Below are 23,041 nucleotides of genomic sequence, written 5' to 3' on the forward strand. Positions count from 1 at the left end.
AAGACAGAACCCCTGGGGAACGGCTCCAGGAAGGGCCGCAAGCCCCGGAAGTTCGAGGGCGACGAAGGTGGTGCTCGGAGCAAAGGGCCAGGGGGGCAGGACCCCCAGGTGTGTAAAACAAAAAGTTCCTTGTGCCATCTGTGAATCTGCATTCAAATGTGCAGGAGGAAAGAGACAGGGAGGGGACAGAAGCCAAACGCAGACAAAAACATGCACAGGGTTGAGAGGGAGGGGGCGGGAAATCAGCTCAGCAGCATCGGGAGGAGGCGGAGTGAGGGGCTCAGAAAAGGAAACCTTGGGTGGGGCGCATTCTGCGAGGGCAAGCCCCCCCTTCACAGACACACTCCCCTCTCCCCGGACCCATCAACATTGGGAGAGAACTCAAGAGGATGGTCAAAGAGGTATAATACTGAAATAAAGAGCTGGAGGAAGGAGGGCAAGACAGACAGGCGGACAGACAGACACGCGACATGGTTTCTGGACGTCCAGAGAGTGAGGGCTCCGTCCTGGCTTGTTGCTTTTTAAAAGGAGAACGTCAACACAGTTTTCCCACATGATCCTTTGCGCGTTCACAGGAAAAGTGTTCCTACTGCTCGGATGGGGTGGGGGGCTCTGGTCTCGCCCCTTCCCCACCGGGAGTCACGAGGAATCCGTTAAAAAATAGTGCCCGGCTCAAAAGGGCCCGCAAGCCGGCGTCCCTCGGTGGAGGACGCGGCGGGGCGAGGAGAACGGCTCTCTTTCCCTCCCTGGGCCTGTCCCCGGGGTCTCCGGCGGCCAGGGAGAGGGGAGAGGATGCGGGGCCGGCGGGCGTTCACATGATGCCGTTGGTGAGGTACTGGAAGCCATCGTAGAGCTTGGTGGTGATGGAGCGCATGCTGCCGTCCACCATCTGCTCGACCAGCAGCTGGAGCTGCTCCTCGGTCATGTTCATGTGGAAGCGCTCCTTCAGGTTGCGGATGGTGCTGGAGCCGTGGAAGCAGGGAAGCTGCGAGCCTGCAGGGGGGGAGAGGGGGGGCGTGTCAACGGACAGGCGGCCGGAAAGTGGGGAAGGATGCTCGGCAAAGACCTTCTCTGCCTGCCAGAAAGCACCATAACCCTCATTCTGTATGTTCTAAGGCAGGGTGGGCAACCTGTTAGGTGCTGTGGAACACAGGCAGGACGGTGCTGCTGCAGCTGTCTTGCTTGTGGGCTTCCTAGAGGCCCCTGGTTGGGCCACTGAGGGAACAGACTGCTGGACTTGATGGGCCTGGGTCTGATCCAGCAGGGCTCTTCTTATGTTCATGCTTATTCTCTCCAGGATCAGAGGAGCATGCCTATTCTATGTGGTGCTTTGGAACACAGACAGGATAATGCTGCTGCAGTTGTGGGCTTCTTAGAGGCACCTGGTTGGCCCCTGTGTAAACAGACTGCTGGACTTGATGGACCTTGGTCTTATCCAGAAAGGCCTATCTTATGTTCTTATGATGCATACCTATTTTCTCCTGTATCAGAGGAGCATGCCTATGACATTAGGTGCTGTGAAACACAGGCAGGATAATGCTGCTGCAGTCATCTTGCTTGTGGGCTTCTTAGAGGCACCTGGTTGGCCTCTGTGTGAACAGACTGCCGGACTTGATGGGCCTGGGTCTGATCCAGCAGGGCTTTTCTTAGGTTCTTATAATGCATTCCTATTCTCTCCAGGATCAGAGGAGCATGCCTATTCTATTAGGTGCTGTGGAACACAGGCAGGATAAATGCTGCTGCAGTCGTCTTGCTTGTGGGCTTCTTAGAGGCACCTGGTTGGCCTCTGTGTGAACAGACTGCTGGACTTGATGGGTCTGGGTCTGATCCAGCAGGGATTTTCTTAGGTTCTTGTGTTGTTATGTTCTTATGTTATGTTGGTCCATCAAGGCCCATATTGTCTACTCAGACTGGCAGCAGCTCTCTAGGGCCTCAGGTACTTACATGTCTCCTACCACCTGGTCCTTTAAACTAGAAATGCCGGGGATTGAACCTGGGACCTTCTGCATACTCTTCCACTGAGCCACAGTCAGCCTGACAAACAGGATTGCCCCTCCCCAAACGACACAGAGAGGCAACCCCAAATTTGCCATCGAGCCTCCTGCCCCAGCTCATCTGGCTCCTCCTCCCTCCAGACATACCTGCAAGACAGTCACGACCCAGTTTGGGGGCCCGACCCACACTTCAGCTGACACTTTCCTGCTATATGGAACCGCCCCTTGCCCTCGGCCACATCCCAGAACCCTTTGCAACTCACAAGGGTGTCCCTCGGAAACCCAGCAGGCAGGGGAAAAGGAGGACAGTCGGCAGAAGGCACCCAGTGGCCCTGCCTGAACCCAGAGCCATGCACCGGTACCTTGCTGCATGATCTCCACAATCTGGACCACTTTATCCATGTGCTTCCGAGCAGCGATGAGGCCCTGCAGCATCAGCATCTTATAGTAGTTGAACATGTCGCCGTCGAGGCCTCCCATGACCTGGGCAACCAAGGAAGGAGGACAGTCAGATTGGGGAATCCACGACTGCAGGGGCCTCCCGGGGGACCCGCACTCCAGCGCTCTCTCAATTCAGCGTTTGGCAGAGAGGAAAACTTTCACACATCTGAGCCAGCGTGGTGTAGCAGTTTAAGAGTGGTGGACTCTAGTCTGGAGAACTGGGTTTGATTCCCTGCTCCCCCACATGAGCAGCGGACTCGAATCTCGTTCTCCAGATTAGATTCCCTACTGTTCCACATGCAGCCTGCTGGGAGACCTTGGACTAGTCAGTTTTGTCTCAACTCTCTCAGCCCCACCTGCCTCACAACGTGCCTGTTTTTATGGGTGGGGGGAAAGGGAAAACAATTGTAAGCCGCTTTGAGACTCCTTATGGTAGAGAAAAGCAGGGTATAAAAAAACCAACTCTCTCTCCTTAAATGAAACAAATTTGCTTCCGTAAGCCAAGAAAGAGGAGCTGGGGGCGATGCAGAACCATAAGGATGGGTCTCCAGCCTGCAGGAAATCCTTCTCAGGACTCTCGGTGCCTTGCGGATGACTCACACTTCTCCCATGGGAACAGCGTAAATGTGAGCCAGGTCAAGTATCTGGGCCTCTTGGCTGATGACCGTGAAGACATGTGGGTGGCACTGGTTCAGAAGATGGCCTCTGAGCATGTGCAAAAATCCCCACTCCCCCCTACCACCGTTTACCCGACTTACGTCAACGAACTCTGTGGTGAGCTTGAAGGCGGAGGTCTCGAAGCCGAGGTTCCGGGGGGAGCTGGAGAGGATGAAGCCGAAGTCGATGTGGATGATGTGTCCGTCGGCGTCCAGCAAGATATTGCCGTTGTGCCTGGAGACGGGGGGACGGAGGAAGAGTCTGCCCTCAGCTGCACTACAGTTAGACATCCCTTTGCGCACGACAAGGCTGGGAACCTGGCTGCTCCCCAGGAGAAGCCACCCCTTTGGGGGACTCAACTCCCTTCCCTCCAGCCCCGAACCCTTGCCAATCCAGCATCACTATGGCTCTTTTCTCTTCCCCCCGGGAAAGCGAATGAAGCAGCAGAGCCCAGTCCCTTGTGCAGAGCAGGGAAGGACCGGCCCCTTTGCCTGCTCACACCAAGGCCTGGCCTGGGGGAGTCCAAAGACCCCCCCCAAGATGTCCGCCCCCCCTTGCCCAAGAGGCACAGCCCTCTCCCTCACCTGTCCTTGACCTGCAGCAGGTAGCAAACGAGGCAGTAGCCGGCACAGCTCTGCACAAAGTTGCGCTGGGCGGTCAGGAAGGCCTCGGTGGTGTAGCTGCCGTGCTCCTGCAGGAAATAGTCCAACAGGGACAGCTGGGACTGCTTCTTCACCTGGTGGATGGAGACGGCGTTGACCACGGGCTCGATCATGCCGCTGTCCGCCGAGATGACGAGGATTTTATATGGCTTGATCCACAGTGGGACGCGCTCCTGTTCCCAGATGGCCTGGAAGAGAAACGGGGCGGGTTGCGGCGCAGGAGCCAAAGCGTGTGTTGATGCCCGTGAATTCCATGCGGCGTTTCAAGGGGCCTCCCCAGATTGCAGGACGTTCTGCAGCACCCCGAACCTGCAAGGCCCCCCCAGCAAGGGCACTAACTCACCTGCAGCTGCTTGAGAACCTGGAAGGCTAGCAGCTCTTGGCGGAGGTCATCCCCACATTTCACAATCACAGAGAGGAGGTGCCAGTTTGGGAGGTGGCCATACGGGGAGCCCTCCCGGATCCGCCTGCAGGAAAGCGGCAGAAAAGTCATAAGAACATAAGAAAGGCCCTGCTGGATCAGACCCAGGCCCATCAAGTCCAGCGGTCTGTTCACACAGTGGCCAACCAGGGACCTCTAGGAAGCCCACAAACAAGATGACTGCAGCTGCATTGTCCTGCCTGTTCTCCACAACACCTCATAAATCAGGAATATAATATAATATAATATAATATAATATAATATAATATAATATAATATAATATAATATAATATAATATAATATAATATAAAGAGAGAGAGAGAGAGAGAGAGAGAGAGAGAGAGAGAGAGAGAGAGAGAGAGAGAGAGAGAGAGAGAGAGAGAGAGAGAGAGAGAGAGAGCGCTGCCTGGAACCACAAGGAAAGGCAGGATATAAATGTTTCAATACATAGTCTCCAGTGAAGAAGTTGCTCCCAGAAGCTGCGGCCTGGGACTCTCGAACCCAGGCCTTTAGGACCCAAAGTCGCAGATCCCTGCCACTAAGCTATGGCCCCTTCCTGCATGCTCCTGGGGGGCAGAGGCCTGTCTTTTTTGCACGTCCGGCCCTGCAAAAGCATCCCTCGCACTGGGACAACAGCTCATACTTAGCTTGTGGATCCTGATGGATGAGAAGGCTGGGGTATGAGTTTTTAGATAAACGTCATGCTACCAATCGTGAGAGAAGCCAGATGGGGAACCGCAGTCTCCAGGGCCACTGTGATTGCAACCAATCACAGGCCCCAATCCTCTCCTCGCCGGTGGGGCAGCTCACGTTAGATGACCACAGACCTCTCCCACTTGGCTCCCCAAAGCTGCTGCGACAGTTCAAACAGCTCCCTCGGCTGTTCTGAAGAGAGATCTCGCTGACAGCGGGTTGTTTCTTTTTACCTGACTTTTTCCTGCCACGGCTCCTTCAGGGCGACGGCAGAGGGGTCTTCAGGGTCCCTCTTGAATGATGTCGGAGTGTGGGCCAGCTGCTCTGAGAGGCGCCGCCTGTGGAAGGTACAAATACGGGTCAGCCAAGCCTGGTTTTTTTTTACCACCCAAACTGGGACGCGAACCCCTGACAATCTCAGCTTTCTGGTGTCCTTGGGTTGGCTAAGAACATAAGAAGAGCCCTGCTGGATCAGACCAAGGCCCATCAAGTCCAACAGTCTGTTCACACAGTGGCCAACCAGGTGCCTCTAGGAAGCCCACAAACAAGGCGACTGCAGCAGCATTCTCCTGCCTGTGCTCCACAGCACCTCATATAATAGGCATGCTCCTCTGATTCTGGAGATAATAGGTATGGATCATGAATATTATAAATTTTACTAGTAGCCATGAATACCCCTCTCCTCCATGAACATGTCCACTCCCCTCTTAAAGCCTTCCAAGTTGGCAGCCATCACCACATCCTGGGGTAGGGAGTCCCATAATTTAACTATGCGTTATGCGAAGAAATAATTCCTTTTATCTGTTTTGAATCTCTCACCCTCCAGCTTCAGCAGATGACCCGGCATTCTGGTATTACAAGAGAGGGAAGAAAAGCTTCTCCCTGTCCACCCTCTCCAAACCACGTATAAGTTTATAGACCTCTATCATGTCTCCCCTCAGCCGCCTTCTTTCCAAGCTAAACAGCCCTAAGCGTTTTAACCGCTCCTCATAGGACAGTTGCTCTAGTCCCCTGCAGGTGCATCCCCCTTAATTCCTCCTGCATCCAGGAAGGCTCTTTCTGCTATGGAAAGCACTCCTGTTAGGGGAAAGTCTTTGCAGGCTACGATCCCTCCCCCTCTGAAAAGCTAGATTCAAGCCCGGTAGCATCATACACTGGCAAGATTTTCAGGGTAGAAGCTTTCGAGAATCAAAGGTACCTGACGCAGGAAGCCTGGACTCTCAAAAGCTCATACCCCCAAAATCTCTAAGGTGCCAATGGATTTAATTTTTTTTTTAATAAAAAATATATACATAAACTAAAAACAGATAGTTGCAAAATCACATAAAATCACATAAAATACTTTACAGTTCTACATCAGTAACTCCTTCTCACTTAACCAGGTTCAATCCCTGGCATCTCCAGTTAAAGGGTCTAGGCAAGTAGGTGATGTGAAAGGCCTCTCTGCCTGAGACGCTTTTGATTTATTATTAAATAAATTAAATCAAAAAGAGTTTCCATCTAAACATCAGAAAGAACTTTCTAACAGTTAGAGCGGTTCCTCAGTGGAACAGGCTTCCTCGGGAGGTGGTGAGCTCTCCTTCCCTGGAGGTTTTAAGAAGAGGCTAGATGGCCATCTGTCAGCAATGCTGATTCTATGACCTTAGGCAGATCATAAGAGGGAGGGCATCTTGGCCATCTTCTGGGCATGGAATAGGGGTCACTGGGGTGTGTGTGTGGGGGAGGTAGTTTGGAATTCCCTGCATTGTGCAGGGGGTTGGACTAGATGACCCTGGTGGTCCCTTCTAACTAGGCCGGGGTCAGAGCAGCTCACAGATGTCAAAATATACATATCGTATATAAAATCAAATGCATTCAATAAAACTCTAAACATAAATTTAAAATCTTCAACTGCCAATTTGCGCCAATTTCACACACTGGTCAATAAGGAGCCGAGGGACGGCAACTGGGGACCCCCTTTAATTCAATCGATGGAACAGAGAAACAAAAGGGGGGTAGGCCAGCTATGATAATGTCACGTAAGTGGCCCAGGCACAATCATGAAGAATAAGGCATTTTTGTATCTCAATTGTTTATGCCTGCTGGAGAATCCAAGTGGTTGGCACAGAATCCAGCTTTCGCTGCTGCCCTGATGGAAGCCCAGAGGAGCATGGGAAAGGCATGATCTCCTCCCCCACCCCCAGGTCACCTGATGTCTCCGGCAGCGATGAAGACGGGTTCTTTGCTCTCCTGGCTGGTGATGCTGTCCACAGAAAACTGGGAAATGTTGTCGCAGCTGTTGGTGTGCATCTCAGGGAGCTGGGAGGGAAGGGAGAAAGAAAGGGACGCGGATGAGCATCTTCCGCTTTCCATTTGCAAGTGAGGGATGACAAGCAATGGGACATTCTCCCCCCCCCCCGGGGGGGTTTGCTTAGCTGAGGCTGCAAAATGGAACGTGCTTGAGAAGCCAGTTTTGTGCTTGCATCCCGGGGGAAGCGCTTTAAGACTGGGTTATTCCCCCAAGAATGGATCAACAAGATTTAGCCCTCTGCTAGATGTTTCCTGTCACAACTATTCCCGTAGACACCCTCTTGACAGCACACGGCTATGTCCCCCACCAGCATTCCAGGGGGTGGTCACGGCCTGTGGAATTTCTACAAAGAACGTCATGGTGGGTAGAAGAAGAGTTGGTTTTTATATGCCGACTTTCTCTACCTTTTACGGAGAATCAAACCGGCTTACAACCCTCCTTCCCTTCCCCTCTCCACAACAGATACCTTGTGAGGTCAGTGGGGCTGAGGGAGTTTGCAGAGAAATGTGACTAGCCCAAGATCACCCAGCTGGCTTCATGTGGAGGAGTGGGGAATCAAACCTGGTTCACCAGATTAGAGTCCGCCGCTCTTAACCACTACACCATGCTGGCTTGGGGTTGGGAAGGAATTTTCCTCTAGGCCTGGAGGTTTTTTCCCCTTCACAGAATCATAGAGTTGGAAGGGACCACCAGGGTCATCTAGTCCAACCCTCTGCACAATGCAGGAATTTCACAACTATCTTCCTCTGGGCACAGAGAAAGGTTCGCTGGGGGAGTGTGGGGGGTGGAGGTAGTTGTGAATTTCCTGCATTGTCCAGGGGGTTGGACTAGATGACCCTGGAGGTCCCTTCCAGCCCTATGTTCACAGTTCTCTCTGAACTCTTTCACCCCCACCTACCTCATGGGGTGTCTGTTGTGGGGAGGGGAAGGGAAGGTGATTATAAGCCGGTTTGATTCTCACTTAAGTGGTAAAGAAAGTTGGCATATAAAAACCAACTCTTCTTCTTCTAGAAATGAGACAACTAAGAGGCAACATGATAGAGGTAGACTCTGATCTGGAGAACCGGGTTTGATTCCCCACTCCTCCCCATGAGTGGTGGAGGCTAATCTGGTGAGCTGGATTTGTTTCCCCACTCCTCCACATGAAGCCTGCTGGCTGGGTGATCGTGGGCTAGTCACATTCTCTCAGCCTCACCTACCTCACAGGGTGTCTGTTGTGGGGAGGGGAAGGGAAGGTGATTGTAAGCCAGTTTGGGTCTCCCTTAAGTAGTAGAAAAAGTCGGCATATAAAAAAAACCCTCTTCTTCTTCTGTGGCCATGCCAACGCAGCCTCTGCCACAGGCAGCTTCCGGGGCTCCTGAACGGGCCACTCCGCTTTGGCCAACACCCCACCCCTCCCCTGGTTCCCTCTCACCCCTGCCTGGAGGGTTACCTCCACCTGCAGCTCCCCGATGTCGTCCACGGACCAGGCCTCGTCATCGTTGTCATAGTTGGGAACGGTGGTGAAGCTGCTGGCCCTCTGCTCGTGGGTGATCCCGCACTCTGGAAGGTTCTCCACGGACCTTGTGCTGCGGATGCGGTTCTCCGGGATCCGGGCAGGAACGTTAGTGGTGTCGAAGTTTTCACATTCAAGTACTTCCACGTAGATTAGGTACGGCGCCTGTGGACAGGAAGCCCAGGTTGAGGAATCGGGACTCCCGTGGCCAGCAGTGGTAGGTGTGGGTGGGATAAATACTACTTTTCCCTTTCAAGGCTGTTGACAGCTCCCCCACACTCAGATCTTTAATTGTAATCTGGGGCCAAAGTTGCAGCCCCTTAGGATCAGGAAGAATCACTCTGAAGAAGTAGAACAGAAATCGAGTGGAGGTCTAATAAAATGATGCATGGGATGGAGAGGGTGGACAGGGAGAAGCTTTTCTCCCTCTCTCATAATACTAGAGGATCATGTGCTGAAGCTGGAGAGTGAGAGATTCAAAATTAATGCAGCTAGTCTTTTGAAATGATTATTTTGAAAAAGTGGGTTAGAAATATTTAAATAAGTACACACTCCACCCCCAATATGAGCTAAAGTTTTCACTCTCTTCTTTTTGGGGACCTTAAAGATAGAGACAGGAATTAAGGGGGTACAGAGATGGTGATGATTACATGTGGGGGGGAGGCGGCTAGATTTAGCTTTCGACTCCCAGAGGTCCTTGGAAGCAAGAACTCAGCTAAGCAAGCTAGTTGAAATGAGATTTGACAGCAATGACATAGGGGAAAATGTGGGAATTTATTCAAATTCAATAGCTCCAAATTTCACAAGTTACCAAACTATCCTTTTACAGGTGCCCTCCCATCTAAACTCCAGAAACTAACCCTTGAAATATAACCATAAAATTCACAAGTGGGGGATGGTGGGGGGCAACAAAGCATCAGCTTGGCAAAGTCTGCTGTTCTTGCTCTTGTTTTTCCTAAAAGCTGCGGGCGCTGTGTCACTGGGAACGCTGCCAGGAAGGGGACCCTGAAAAATGAAGTATGGATTTCTGGAAACTGATAAAAGTATTTCTTCACACAATGAATAATTAAATTGTGGAACTCTCTGCCCCAGGATGTGGTGATGGCTGCCAACTTGGAAGGCTTTAAGAGGGGAGTGGACATGTTCATGGAGGAGAGGGCTATCCTGTGAGGGTCTGTATGCCTTTGCCTGGTGTGGTTTCTCTCCCCCCCACCCTGGACTCGTAAAAGCAGTCCAGGCCTTTTGCCTTTCCTTGGTTCAGGCGCTGGGTCTGACAGGCCCAGGTTGGAATGTCTCTTCCCACGTCCACCTCCCTTGCTCTCTCTGACTCCCTCCCGCCAGCTGTGGCCTTGGTGGGTAGATAGCCTAACGAGTTCCCTGAGGTCTTTGATGTTCTTGTACCATGCACAATTATCTTGTAGATTCCCATAACATACGTCTGACATCTGCTTTCCCGTAGGGGTTATAATTCTGTCTTTGTGAAACTGTATTCACTTGCAACTTTACCAGTGTAAGGCCTGTACTACCTGAAGCTTCCAATAAAGTTCCTTGTTTCTGCATGACAGTCTGAGCAAGTGATTTTATGGAGTTTGCACAGGAAGGTTGGGAATCCTCACATTAAGTTGCAAGTCCTCTGCCTCGTTGTCCTGCTCCTGTACCGTTCTTGGACAGCTATGGCAGGCAACGGGGATGACAACGACAATAAGGCCGACGCTGTACCCAAACAGCCCGACCTGACCCCTTCGGAAGGGAAGTCGACTGGGAAGACGCCCAGTGGAGCTGACTCGGGTTTGGGTGCAAAGCCCAAGCTCACCCGCTTGGAGACCTGGCTGGAATCTCCCCGGCATTGGTCGCTCCCGCAGAGCGACGCGCGGTCACGATGGACTGCGGTTCACGGGTTGGGGTTCGAGGACGATCCCGCCCGAAAGGAAGCCCTGCTGCTTCACCAGATGGATGAGGAGCGGCAGCGCTGGCAGAAAGAGCGCCAGGAGTTACTGGACCGGATGGATGCCATGAACGCAGTGATGCTGGACATGGCCCAAGCCATGGACGACCTGAAGGTTCAGACTCCACCCGTGGCTCCGGTGGACGGAGGGCAACAACCAGACCCACCCGTGGTCCCCGCACCTCCCATCCGTCCCGCTCCACCAGCCTGCCGAGATCTGAAGATCACGTATGACGGGTCGAGTGACCAGCTGACGTTTTTTATGGTACAAGTGGACATTTTTATGCGCGAACAGGCCCGGACTTTTACCTCAGAAGAATCCCGGGTCCAATACGTGGCGTCCCTCCTACAAGTGAGGCGGCCGCCTGGATGGTACAGCAGTATGAGCTCCGCTCCCCGGTCTTGCGAAGTCTCGATGACTTCATGATCGCCCTTCGACACCGTTTCGAGGACCCGCATTTGGGTGAGCGAGCAAAAACTGCCTTGCAACAACTGCGCCAAGGGACTAAATCTGTCACGCAGTATGCAAGCGAATTTCAGTCGCTCTCTAGTCGGATTTTGGACTGGAGTGAAGCTACCAGGGTGCAGTGTTTCCGCGAAGGTTTGAACCCGGAATTGCAACACTGGGCTTTCATGCAAGGTAACCCTCCCGATGTTGAAGGGTGGGTTCGTCACGCCGCTGACATCGAAAACCGAAAGCAAATGCTGCTCCTGTCCCGACAACGCACCGGACGGGAGACCAAGACCCGTGGAGACAGGCCCGACGGTCCGAAGGACTCTCGTCCCCTCTCGGGGGGAGGACCCTCCGTGACCGAACGCCGCAAACGCTTTGAGAGCGGGGTCTGTCTCGTTTGCGGGGGAAAAGGACACTTTGCTTCTCAATGCCCTTCCCGACCCGGACGTCCGGGACCGTCTCGTCCGACAACGATCGAACCTGAGAAGCCCCCTCCCGAGGGGCAACCTCGCCGCCGGAGCGGCGCACCAAGCCGACGGGGCGCACCCTCGGCCTTGCACGCACGCGCCGAGGTCGAAGCCTCGGACTCTTCTGGCCCATCGGGGCCACGGATTACAAATGAAGCCTTGGACTCATCGGAGTCACGGATTACAAATACCGCATCTGCTTCCTCCAGCGAGGAGGAGGACTGGGACAGGCCGGCAAAAAACGCCGTCGGTCTGCTGCAAAGGGGGCTCCTCAGCAGACCGCTCCGAACGTTGTGCAAGGAGCTCCACTGATGGTAAGCGCTCAAGAAGACAATGTGTATGTAAAGGTCAATCTCTCACTGCCAAAAGGGGGGCCCACGTTAGAATTTACGGCCCTAGTTGACTCGGGTTGTGTGTCAGGCTGCTATCTCGGTTTCAGTATTGTTTCTGTGTTGGTACTGTACTGTCTAGCCTCAAGGCCGACCACACATACCAAGGCCTGGGAACACTGCTCCTGGGAAAGTTGACTCTGTCTGTGTATGCTAATGTTGTATAATCTCCCGCCATTTACTGCCTTATATTATCGTTCGGCTAGTGAGACTCTCATAGCTGCCATAGTTCCCTGTATGCACTGTATTGCCTTTTTGACCAGTAAAAGCCATCTGATTGGATTCTATACGACTCTGTGGTGATTTCTGGTTCGAAGGGTCAGGAGCTTACATTATGGCAGCTATCTCAATCTCCTTCTTTATTGTACTACTAGTCAGGCTGAGGCCAAGCGAGTCGCTATTAGCACCGCTCTTCTCCTTGTGGAATGTACAAAGGACACCCCGGTAGCCACCTTGGCTCAAGTTTTGACCTCGACTTTTGGAGCCGAGGCACCCGCACTGGCGGTTCGAGTACAACCTCTGCTGGGCGGGGAACCCGACCCCATACTCTCACTCCTGGAGACGGAACTTTTGCCGCGCATTACGGCGGAGGCTGCCCTAAGACTTGAGAATGCCAAAGTTCTTGCGGATCAGAAAGCCGCCGAAGCGGCTAAGGTCGCAAGAGAGAGAGAAGCTGCTGAAGCAGCCAGGGCGGCTGCAGCAAGAGCTAGGGATCGGGCGAACAGGGACACGCGCCCCAAGGACAATGTACAAGGGCTATCAGGTCTGTCTTTTCCCCCGGCGTTTGTCCCGTCGCGCGCGACCCAACGCGCACGCCGTTTGGCTGACCGACGTCGAGACTCAGGAGAGTCTGAAGACGAGGATCTATATGGGGATAGCTCTCAATGGGCCACAAGCTTCCGGACCAGTAAACCTCATCTTACTGGTGGCCCAAGTGAGGAGGTTCACCTCTTACGAGCCCAGAATCGGGAGCTCTCCGACCGTGTTGATCAACTCCAGGAACTAATGGAACGTATGCTTCAGGAGAACAGGCAATTACAACAAACCCTGATAGCCCAGAGACAGCCCGTTCCGATACCGGGTCAGGGGGTACCCATACAGCCACCCCAACCACCCGCTAATGTGCCTGCTCCACCCTTGCCTCCTGGAGCTCCTGTTGTTCCTCCGCCCGGACCACCCGTGCAACCGGGCCAACCTGCGCCCGGCCCTTGGAAGCAACTCAAATTGAGGACTACGTACGACAGATCTCTCGAGACTTTGCCTTGTTTCTTGCATCAAGTGGACAGTTATATGCGAGAACAAGGACAACTTTTCCCCACGGAAGATAGCCGGGTGCGTTATGTAGCTTCCCTTCTGACAGGTAAAGCGGCTGACTGGATGGTCCTCCAGTTTGACACCCGCTCTCGTGCTATTCGCTCCCTCAACAACTTCATGACTGCCCTGAGGAGGAGGTTTGAGGACCCCTTCCTGGGGGAAAGAGCCAAAACGGAACTCTTACAATTAAAACAAGGCTTTGCTACAGTTCGAGAATTTGCCGATGAATTTCAACGACTGGCAAGTAAAATTGTAGGTTGGCCCGAGACCACCCTGATCCATCATTTCAGGGAAGCCTTGCATCCTGACGTTCTGAACTGGTCTTACATGCGGGGCGATCCCGATACCCTCGAAGACTGGATCCTATTGGCCGAGGAAGTGGAAAGCCGCCGACGCTTTATTTCTCTCGTCTGTCAAAAGCACAAGGAAAAAGGCACCCAAAAGCCTCAACCCAAGGCACCACTGCTCGTCCCACGAAATCCCCCACGTCCGCCCCAGGAACGTGAAGCCCGATTTCAGAGGGGTGCCTGTCTTACTTGCGGAGAAATGGGCCACTTTGCAGCCGTTTGCCCGCACCGCCATGAATTACTTCGTCCCAGCATGACAACCCGCGCCAGAGGTCGTCCACCACGCAGAGGCACCGCGGCTACCCGCAGCGCAGCTCCGGGAAGACCCACACCCTCTGCACTCCATGCCGGGGACCCAGCCTCCCTGCCTTCTACCAACGACCCCGCCGGGTCTCGGATTACAAGTGCCCCATTGGGGGACAACTTTCCCTCTTCGGATGAGGAAAATCCTTGGAATTCTCCAGCCTTAAACCTGGAATCTCCCCTCGACTTGTCAAAAAACGGCTCCGGTCTGTGGTGAATGGAGCGTCTCCACAGACCTCTCAGGATCCTCCTATCAAACCGAATGCTCCTACCAAAATCAAAGAAGTGGACTCCACCGTCTACGTGGATGCAGTTTTACAACACCTTAACGGTGGCCCACAACTACCTGTCAAAGCACTAATTGACTCCGGTTGCTGTCGCACTCTCATAAGCGAAGCCACTTTTGCTGCACTCAGAGCCGACTCTGAGGCTTTACCCGCCCCTGTCCAATTTGCCCAAATGGACGGAAGCCATTTCCAGGGGGGTCCAGTGGATCACCGCACCATAGGGGTGGCAATGGGAATTGGCTCCCACTGGGAGCAAATAGACTTCACTATAGCCCCTATCCGTTTTGAAGTGGTCTTGGGTATTAACTGGATTAAGGGACACAGTCCCAGCATTAACTGGGAAACAAACACTATCTCCTTCGCCAGTCCTATGTGCGATCAGCACCGGCAGAACTTTGCGCTGTTATACCCACCCGTCCCAGCATTGGCCTCCGATGTCCCAACGCTTCCAGTCCTACCTAACGTCTATCGAGACTTCGTGGATGTCTTCGACCTTAAAGAATGTGACACCTTACCCCCCCACCGAGCCTCGGACTGTACAATTGAGGTAGTCAAGGACTGCACATTAACCAAAAGCAAAATTTACCCTATGAGCGCTTCCGAGCGCACTGTTCTCCGGGACTTCCTTGACAAAAACCTCGCCAGAGGGTTCATTCGCCCATCGAATGCCCCGAACTCGGCCCCCGCGTTTTTTGTCCGAAAGGAGGGCGACCTTCGTTTATGCATTGACTTCCGAAAACTCAATGCGGTTACCCAAACCAACGCCTATCCTATCCCATTAATTTCTGATATTTTGGGACAGTTACAGGAGGGCCAGATATTCTCCAAACTAGACTTGGTGGAAGCCTACTACCGAGTCCGCATCCGCGAAGGAGATGAGCACCTCACTACCTTCTCTAGCTGTTTCGGTATGTATGAATTCCTTGTGATGCCGTTCGGATTAAAAGGGGCCCCAGGGGTCTTCATGCAACTCATCAACGAAATCCTTCATGACTTGCTATATCGCGGGGTGGTGGTTTATTTAGACGACATTCTTATTTATTCAAAAACCATGGAAGAGCATGTCACTTTAGTCCGAGAAGTTCTGCAACGCCTGCGCAACCACCAACTCTTTGCCAAACTGGCTAAATGCGAGTTTCATCAAAGTCAGCTCACATTCTTAGGATACATAATCTCCCACCAAGGTCTTCGCATGGACCCTGTCAAAGTCCAAGCCGTTCTCGATTGGACTCCCCCCACCAACCTCAAGCAAGTGCAACAGTTTTTGGGGTTTGCAAACTTTTATCGAGGGTTCATTCCTAACTTCGCCCAAGTGGCCCTACCCATTACTGATTTACTAAAAACCAAAGGGAAAGCAAACACGGCTACCTTACCTTCCGCAAAAATCCTGTGGACTGATCAATGCCAAGCTGCGTTTGTAGCTCTCAAACGCCTCTTCACATCCGAACCCGTATTACAGCACCCGGACCCAAACCAAATGTTTGTTGTGCAAGTCGATGCCTCCGATGTAGCTATGGGAGGGGCCCTTCTCCAGAAAGGTCCGGATGGCCTTCTTCACCCCTGCGCTTACTTTTCGAGGAAATTTGCGCACGCACAATTGAACTGGCCCATTTGGGAAAAAGAGGCAGCGGCCGTTCACCATGCCCTAACTCTCTGGAGGCAATTCTTAGAGGGGTCCAATATCCCCTTCGAGGTCTGGACCGATCACAAGAATCTAGCTGCCCTCACAGGGTCCCATAAACTATCAGCGAAACAACAACGTTGGGCTGAATTCTTCGCTCAGTTTCGTTTCGTCCTAAAGCATGTTCCTGGGAAGCAAAACGTTCTCGCAGATGCCCTCTCCCGGTTGCCACAATACCCGGTAAAACTCGAGAGACCGACTGACTCTCTGTTCACCCCTACGCAAAGGGGAGCCCTTCCTGTACTGGCCGTGCAAACTCGATCTCAGCGACAGCATCCCAGATCCAGTTCTCCAGCACCTCCAACCCGAGCGGCTACCCAACCGCCCTCGCAACAGCAACGAACCGACGATCCCGATCCTCCAACCCCACCGGCTGCCCTACCGCCTACGACCTGCGCACCACCGCACGTAAGCTCTACCCCCATAACTACTCCTAAAACTACTATAGCCGGGGGGGGGGGGATCCCGCCAAGATTCCCATCTCCGAATCCTTTTTAAATACCCTTCGGGACCACTGCCTTTCTGAACGCTCCACTCACACCCTACCCCCTGGGGTAATGGAACAGGGGGGCTCATGGTACAAAGACTCTAAATTGTACGTACCCAAGGCACTTCGAAAAGACGTTTTACACTTAGCTCATGGAGTAAAAACAGCTGGACACTTTGGATTCCTAAAAACTCTCCACTTATTGCGCCGACAATTTTGGTGGGGGGGAATGCGTTCCGATGTTGACTCTTTTATTCGCAGCTGCCCTGTTTGCGCCACAATGAAACGCTCACAAGGCAAACCCCCGGGGCTACTGCAACCTCTAGAAACACCCAACAAACCATGGGAAGTAATTGCTATGGACTTTATGACTGATCTCCCTCTCAGCGGGGGAAAAACTGTATTATGGGTTATTACCGACTTGTTTTCTAAGCAAATCCATTTGGTTCCATGCGCAGGAATTCCCTCTGCTCAAAAAATGGCCCGCCTCTTCGTGACACATATCTTCAAATTACATTCGTTTCCGCGCAAAATAATCTGTGACCGCGGCAGTGGCTTTGTTTCCAAGTTTTGGAAAGCATTTCTCAAGTTGGTGGGGGTAGAACAGGGATTGTCTACTGCATACCATCCCCAAACCGATGGTCAAACTGAACGTGTAAATGCTGTCCTTGAATGTTATTTACGCTGTTATGTTAACTACCACCAAGATAACTGGGTAGAAATGTTGCCTTTTGCAGAATATGCCTACAATAATGCTGTACATCAATCTACAGGTTTTAGCCCATTCTATGCAGTGTATGGGCAAGAGTTTGGTCCTGTTACTCCCACAAGCACTGTGGAGGGGGAAGGAGATCCTGACATTGCTTCCTGGGCACACACCCTCCGTACCACTTGGCCTTGGCTCATTAACAATCTCGACCGAGCCAAGCGCAAATACAAAGCACAAGCTGATAAACATCGTTCCCCCGGGGGCGAACTGCGAGTGGGTAAATTGGTCTATCTTTCCACCAAAAACCTACGTTCCACCCGTCCGTGCCTTAAACTCAATGCTAAATTCATTGGCCCATTCCCGATCACACGGATCATAAATCCTGTCACGGTGGAATTAGCTCTCCCGAAAACCCTGAGGCGTGTGCATCCCGTTTTCCACATTAGCCTCCTGAAGCCCCATACGGCCTCTCCACGATGGCATCCCGATCCGCCCCCCGAACAGCCCATTATGGTGGGGGGGGGAAGAGCACTTCGAAGTCTCCAAAATCCTTGACTCCCGTGTTCACCATGGAAACCTACAGTATTTGGTCCGGTGGAAGCACTTCCCCCCTGCCTACGACGAATGGGTTCGTGCACGAGATGTCTCCGCCCCCAAACTACTCGATGCCTTTCACACTGCCTACCCGGACAGACCATCCCCCTTACCGACTGGGAGGGGGCCTTAAGGGGAGCAGGATGTCAGGCTGCTATCTCGGTTTCAGTATTGTTTCTGTGTTGGTACTGTACTGTCTAGCCTCAAGGCCGACCACACATACCAAGGCCTGGGAACACTGCTCCTGGGAAAGTTGACTCTGTCTGTGTATGCTAATGTTGTATAATCTCCCGCCATTTACTGCCTTATATTATCGTTCAGCTAGTGAGACTCTCATAGCTGCCATAGTTCCCTGTATGCACTGTATTGCCTTTTTGACCAGTAAAAGCCATCTGATTGGATTCTATACGACTCTGTGGTGATTTCTGGTTCGAAGGGTCAGGAGCTTACATTGTGCCCGCACCCTTATAAGCGAAGAGGCTGCCCGACAATTGCGAGTTAAGCGAAAACGGCTACCTGAACCCATCCGCTTTTCCCAGATGGATGGCAGTGACTTTAAAAAAGGACCTGTAACTCACCGCACCGCCGCGGTCGTCATGGCTATAGGGGAGCATTGGGAACGACTTTATTTTACCATTGCCCCCATCACCGCACCCGTTGTTTTAGGGATGAATTGGTTGCTGGGGCACAATCCCTCCATAGACTGGGTTGAGCGGACGCTCACCTTTCCCCGCAACCCGTGCGAGCTTCATGATAAAGACCGAGTGCTTACCACTCCCGCAGCCGCCCTCGTGGGGGTCCCTTCTATTGAGATTCCTCTGCCCCAGCTTCCCAGCGAGTATTCCCAGTTTGCCGATGTGTTTGACGTGCGGGAATGTGACGAACTGCCCCCCCACCGGGAAACTGTGCTATTGAAATAGTGGGGGATGGCAAATTATCCAAGGGGAAGGTCTACCCCATGAGTCCTAATGAAAAGGCGGTGTTGCGCGACTATTTGGACACCAATTTAGCGCGGGGCTTTATCCGCCCGTCTAAGGCTCCATACTCGGCCCCCGCCTTCTTTGTCAAGAAAAAGACGGGAGACTTAAGACTGTGTATTGATTTCCGTAGACTGAATGCCGTCACTCAGTCTAATGCTTACCCCTCCCTCTCATTCCAGACCTTCTCACACAATTGAAAGAGGGCTGAATCTTCACCAAATTGGATTTGGTGGAGGCTTACCACCGAGTCCGCATACGAGAAGGGGACGAACCGAAGACTGCCTTCTCCAGTTGTTTTGGAATGTTTGAGTATTTAGTGATGCCATTCGGACTTTCGGGGGCTCCGAGTGTGTTCATGCAATTAATTAATGAAGTGCTTCATGATTTATTGTTCCGCGGGGTGGTGGTTTTCTTGGACGATATCCTCATTTATACGAAAACCATGAAGGAGCACGTACAACTGGTGTGTGAGGTGCTGCAGCGGCTGCGCGAGCACAAACTGTTTGCTAAGGTTTCTAAATGTGATTTCCATCAATCCTCCATCACTTTCCTGGGCTATGTGATTTCCCATCAAGGCTTAGAGATGGATCCCGAGAAGGTTCGGGCGGTAATGGAGTGGGATCCCCCCATCACGCGCAGGCATTTACAGCAGTTTTTGGGCTTTGCTAACTTTTACCGAAACTTCATCCCTAACTTTGCCCAGGTAGCGCTCCCTCTCACTTCGCTCCTACGCACAAAAGGGAAAGGGGCAGGAGCCGCCTTGCCCTCATATCCATGGCTAATAGTAAAAATGATGCATACCTATTCTCTCCAGGATCAAAGGAGCATGCCTGTTATATGAGGTGCTCTGGAACACAGGCAGGACAATGCTGCTGCAATCGTCTTGTTTGTGGGTTTCCTAGAGGCACCTAGTTGGCTGCTGTGTGAACAGACTGATGGACTTAATGGGCCTTGGTCTGATCCAGCAGAGCTTTCCTTATGTTCTTATGGAGGATGGCTACTGGTTCGAATGGATACTAGTCATGGTGCACACCTATTCTCTCCAGGATCAGAGGAGCATGCCTATTCTATTAGGTGCCGTGAAACACAGGCAGGATGGTGCTGCTGCAGTCGTCTTGTTTGTGGGCTTCCTAGGGGCACCTGGTTGGCCACTATGTGAACAGACTCTGGACTTGATGGGCCTTGGTCTGATCCAGCAGGGCCTTTCTTATGTTCTGGAAGCCATTTCAAATTATATAATGTCACATGGAACTTTTCCCCTCTTGAAATAAGAACTGGTTTTAGGTTTAACAAAGAAACCAAGCAAGTTTGCCCAAGGCCAGCAATGAAAGAGGAGACAACCTGGTCTTTCTAACTGTGAAGCTCCAACCCTCGGATCGTGTCCCATCAGGGGGGATGAAGCGCACCATCTCTGCCTTCCCTCCCCACCTGTTTCCTTCTCAAGCAAAAAAACCTCTGCTGAGCGGGGCAACTTCCGATCTCGCCACCCCCTTTAGTTACCTTGTCCTTGGAGTTCAGCACCACGGCCTGGGTGTGCGGGACCCGCACGACGTGGTGGTCAAAACCGGCGGTGGGGAGCCATACACGGGCCGGCAGCTTGTGGTTCAGCAGAGACAGCTCCGAGATGAGGCGCTGCGTCTTCTGCTCCTTGGTGGGCAGCGTGGTCAAGCGCTTCCCGATGGCCATCAGCGACTTGATGAACTCTCTCTCCGGGGCCAGGCGGATGGGCTGCAAAGAGGCGAGGAAATTGAGGGAGGGGAGAAGAATTAGAGCCCCAGCGTACAAGCGAACGGCTTGCCGCGAGGAATTTGGTTCCGATTCAACACAAAAGGACCCCTTCGGGCTCTGTGTGTGGCTGAAAACAAACTGCTCTCTCTATGGAAAAAAGTAAAAGGTAAAGTTAGTCCCCTGTGCAAGCACTGGGTCATTTCTGACCCATGGGGCGACGTCACATTCTGACGTTTGAACACATGAAACTGCCTTATACTGAATCAGACCCTTGGTCCATCAAAGTCAATATTGTCTATTCAGACCGGCAGCGGCTCTCCAGGGTCTTGGGCAGGGGTCTTTCACATCACTTACCTCCCTGGTCCCTTTAACTGGAGATGCAGGTAATTGAACTGCAACCTTCTGCATGCCAAGCAGATGCTCTACCACTGAGCCACGGCTCCTGCCTGTTTACTAGGCAGACTATGTTCAAATCATCTTTATTACAGCCAAAGGCCAGCATAAAATATAAAATACACACCCTGTAATAAAACCATACAGCTCCCACTTACAACATCTCATCCAAGCTTGCTAGCCTGAAGATTTATCCGTAAGATCTTTGTTCATCATTAATGCCTTCCGTTTCCAACAGATGTGAGAGCAAAATTTTGCTATAGAGTGTGAAATAAAAATCACCCTATCTTCCAGTAGATATTCTACCAAGGAGGAGTCGGAGGTGTAAGAGTGTACAAACTGAGATAGCAGGGGAGTAATTAAAACAATTTCTGACATCATCATCATGTTCACAATGGAGTAATATATGTGCTAGTGTCTCCACCATATCCATAGAAGGTAGAATATGTTTACCGGGAGGTTTGCCATGGCCTTTCCCGGTCATCTACACTTTAACCCCAGCAAGCCGGGGACTCATTTTACTGACCTCGGAAGGATTTAAGACGGAGTCAACCTCGAGCCGGCTACCTGAAACTGACTTCTGTCAAGATGGAACTCAGGTCGAGAGCAGAACTTTTGACTGCAGTGCTGCAGTTTACCACTCCGCGCCACGGGGCTCTATTTCTCTACGGAAGACACTCACAATTCCCAGGCCAGCTCGGGCTGATGGTCTGTCCAGGCCGGGCCTCTGTCCGTCGCCAGCAGCCAGCAGATGCCTCAAGAGAAATCTTCCAGCTGGACCAAATGGGACATGCGTACCTCACTGCTCACAGGAGATGCACGCGACAGGGAACTGTTCATAGTTTGATTACTGCAACACACTCTACATGGGGTTGCCCTTGAAGACAACCTGGAAACTACAACTGCTCCAGAATGCAACAGCCCAATTATAGTCAGGAGCTAGCCTCTGTTCAGACAAGCAACCTCACTTCTCGTGGGCAGGATAATCCCTCTTTTGGGTTCTGGGGAGGGGAGGAGAACCATTCATCTGTTTTCTCAACGCCCAGAAAGGCCAGAGAAGTGCCAGGTACCACCTGGGAGAAGCCTCCTCTCCAAACACATGGAGGTCACTCCAGCCACGAAGGGCAGAGGACAGCGATGGTAAATGAGACAGTTACATCCATTTATACCCCCTGCTCGGGACTTCCAGCTCTTCTAGAACAAGCAAAAAAACAGGCCCAGTCAGAGAGATGCTGATTTGGTGGAGACAAAGGAAGCTCCTGCCAGGATGACTCTGATAGTCATAAGAACATGAAAAGCCCTGCTGGATCAGAACAAGGTCCATTAAGTCCAGCAGGCTGTTCACACAGTGGCCAACCAGGGGCCTTTAGGAAGCCCACAAGCAAGACGACTGCAGCAGCATTATCCTGCCTGGGTTCCACGGCACCTCATCTAATAGGCCTGCTCCTGATACTGGAAATAATAGGTGTGCATCATGACCAGTATCTATTTTTACTAGTAGCCATGATTACCCCTCTCCTCCATGAACATGTCCACTCCCCTCTTAAAAGCCTTCCATTTTGGGAGTGCTTATTAATTTCGGAGCCCGTTCAGGTGGTCTGTGTGACCTTGTGCTCAAAAAAAACCCCTCCCCCAGCCCTTGTTTCTGCAGTAATCTAGAGCTGAGTTTTCTCCTCCAGACTCTGCATCCTTGTTCATTCTTCCTTGCGCACATATGGCTCCCATATGTAAAGGGTTTCTCCCTCCCCCCTTTTAAAACCTGACTTACAACCTCTCCAAGGGCTTGACAAAGATGCAGCCTTTTACATTTTCACTTAACCCATATTCAGTTGTAAAACTCCCCAAAGGTACAAAGGCTGTGCTGCCCCCTGAACAGCCAGCAGAGGGCACAAAAGGCTAGAAACCTTTTGAACTAATACTGAGTTGAGCAACGTAATTCCGTAAAATCATTTAAGAAGTTTTTTGGCAGACACTGCTAGGGGGGTTTTGTGGGGAGGTTTTGTGTGCGTTTTTTAATCTTAGCAAAAACTCTGGAGGAGTTTATTGCTCTTTTCCAGATAGAGAAGTTCTCCTTTATTTGTTAACCACTAACTGGCATTGCAAGACATCCTGGATTCTAAAAAGAGAATTGTATGTCCAAGAACCTCATGATAGCCCTGCCAGATCGGACCAGTCCAGCATCCCATCTCACGCAATGGCCAACCAGTTCCTCTAGAGCAGGGGTCCTCAAACTTTTTAAACAGGGGGCCAGTTCACTGTCCCTCAAACACTGTTGGGGGCCGGACTGTTTCGGGGGAGGAGGCGGCGGC

At 52.1% G+C, this 23,041-nt stretch overlaps 1 protein-coding gene across 2 annotated transcripts in view; it reads right to left on the bottom strand.

Annotated features, from left to right (window-relative positions):
• Positions 1 to 801: 801 nt before the first annotated feature.
• PI4KB (phosphatidylinositol 4-kinase beta) overlaps positions 802 to 23,041 on the bottom strand; it is a 50,053-nt gene continuing 27,813 nt past the window's right edge. For both annotated transcript variants that reach the window (XM_056852889.1, XM_056852888.1), the window contains 9 exons: positions 20,112 to 20,339; positions 8,592 to 8,819; positions 7,058 to 7,167; positions 5,103 to 5,207; positions 4,098 to 4,221; positions 3,677 to 3,942; positions 3,194 to 3,326; positions 2,357 to 2,477; positions 802 to 993 (listed from right to left, as the gene is read on the bottom strand). In XM_056852889.1, coding sequence (XP_056708867.1) covers positions 812 to 993; positions 2,357 to 2,477; positions 3,194 to 3,326; positions 3,677 to 3,942; positions 4,098 to 4,221; positions 5,103 to 5,207; positions 7,058 to 7,167; positions 8,592 to 8,819; positions 20,112 to 20,339 — 1,497 coding nt within the window. In that variant the 3' untranslated portion in view covers positions 802 to 811. The remainder of the gene's footprint in view (positions 994 to 2,356; positions 2,478 to 3,193; positions 3,327 to 3,676; positions 3,943 to 4,097; positions 4,222 to 5,102; positions 5,208 to 7,057; positions 7,168 to 8,591; positions 8,820 to 20,111; positions 20,340 to 23,041) is intronic.

Source organism: Euleptes europaea, chromosome 7 (assembly GCF_029931775.1).
Source record: "Euleptes europaea isolate rEulEur1 chromosome 7, rEulEur1.hap1, whole genome shotgun sequence".
NCBI lineage: Eukaryota > Metazoa > Chordata > Lepidosauria > Squamata > Sphaerodactylidae > Euleptes > Euleptes europaea.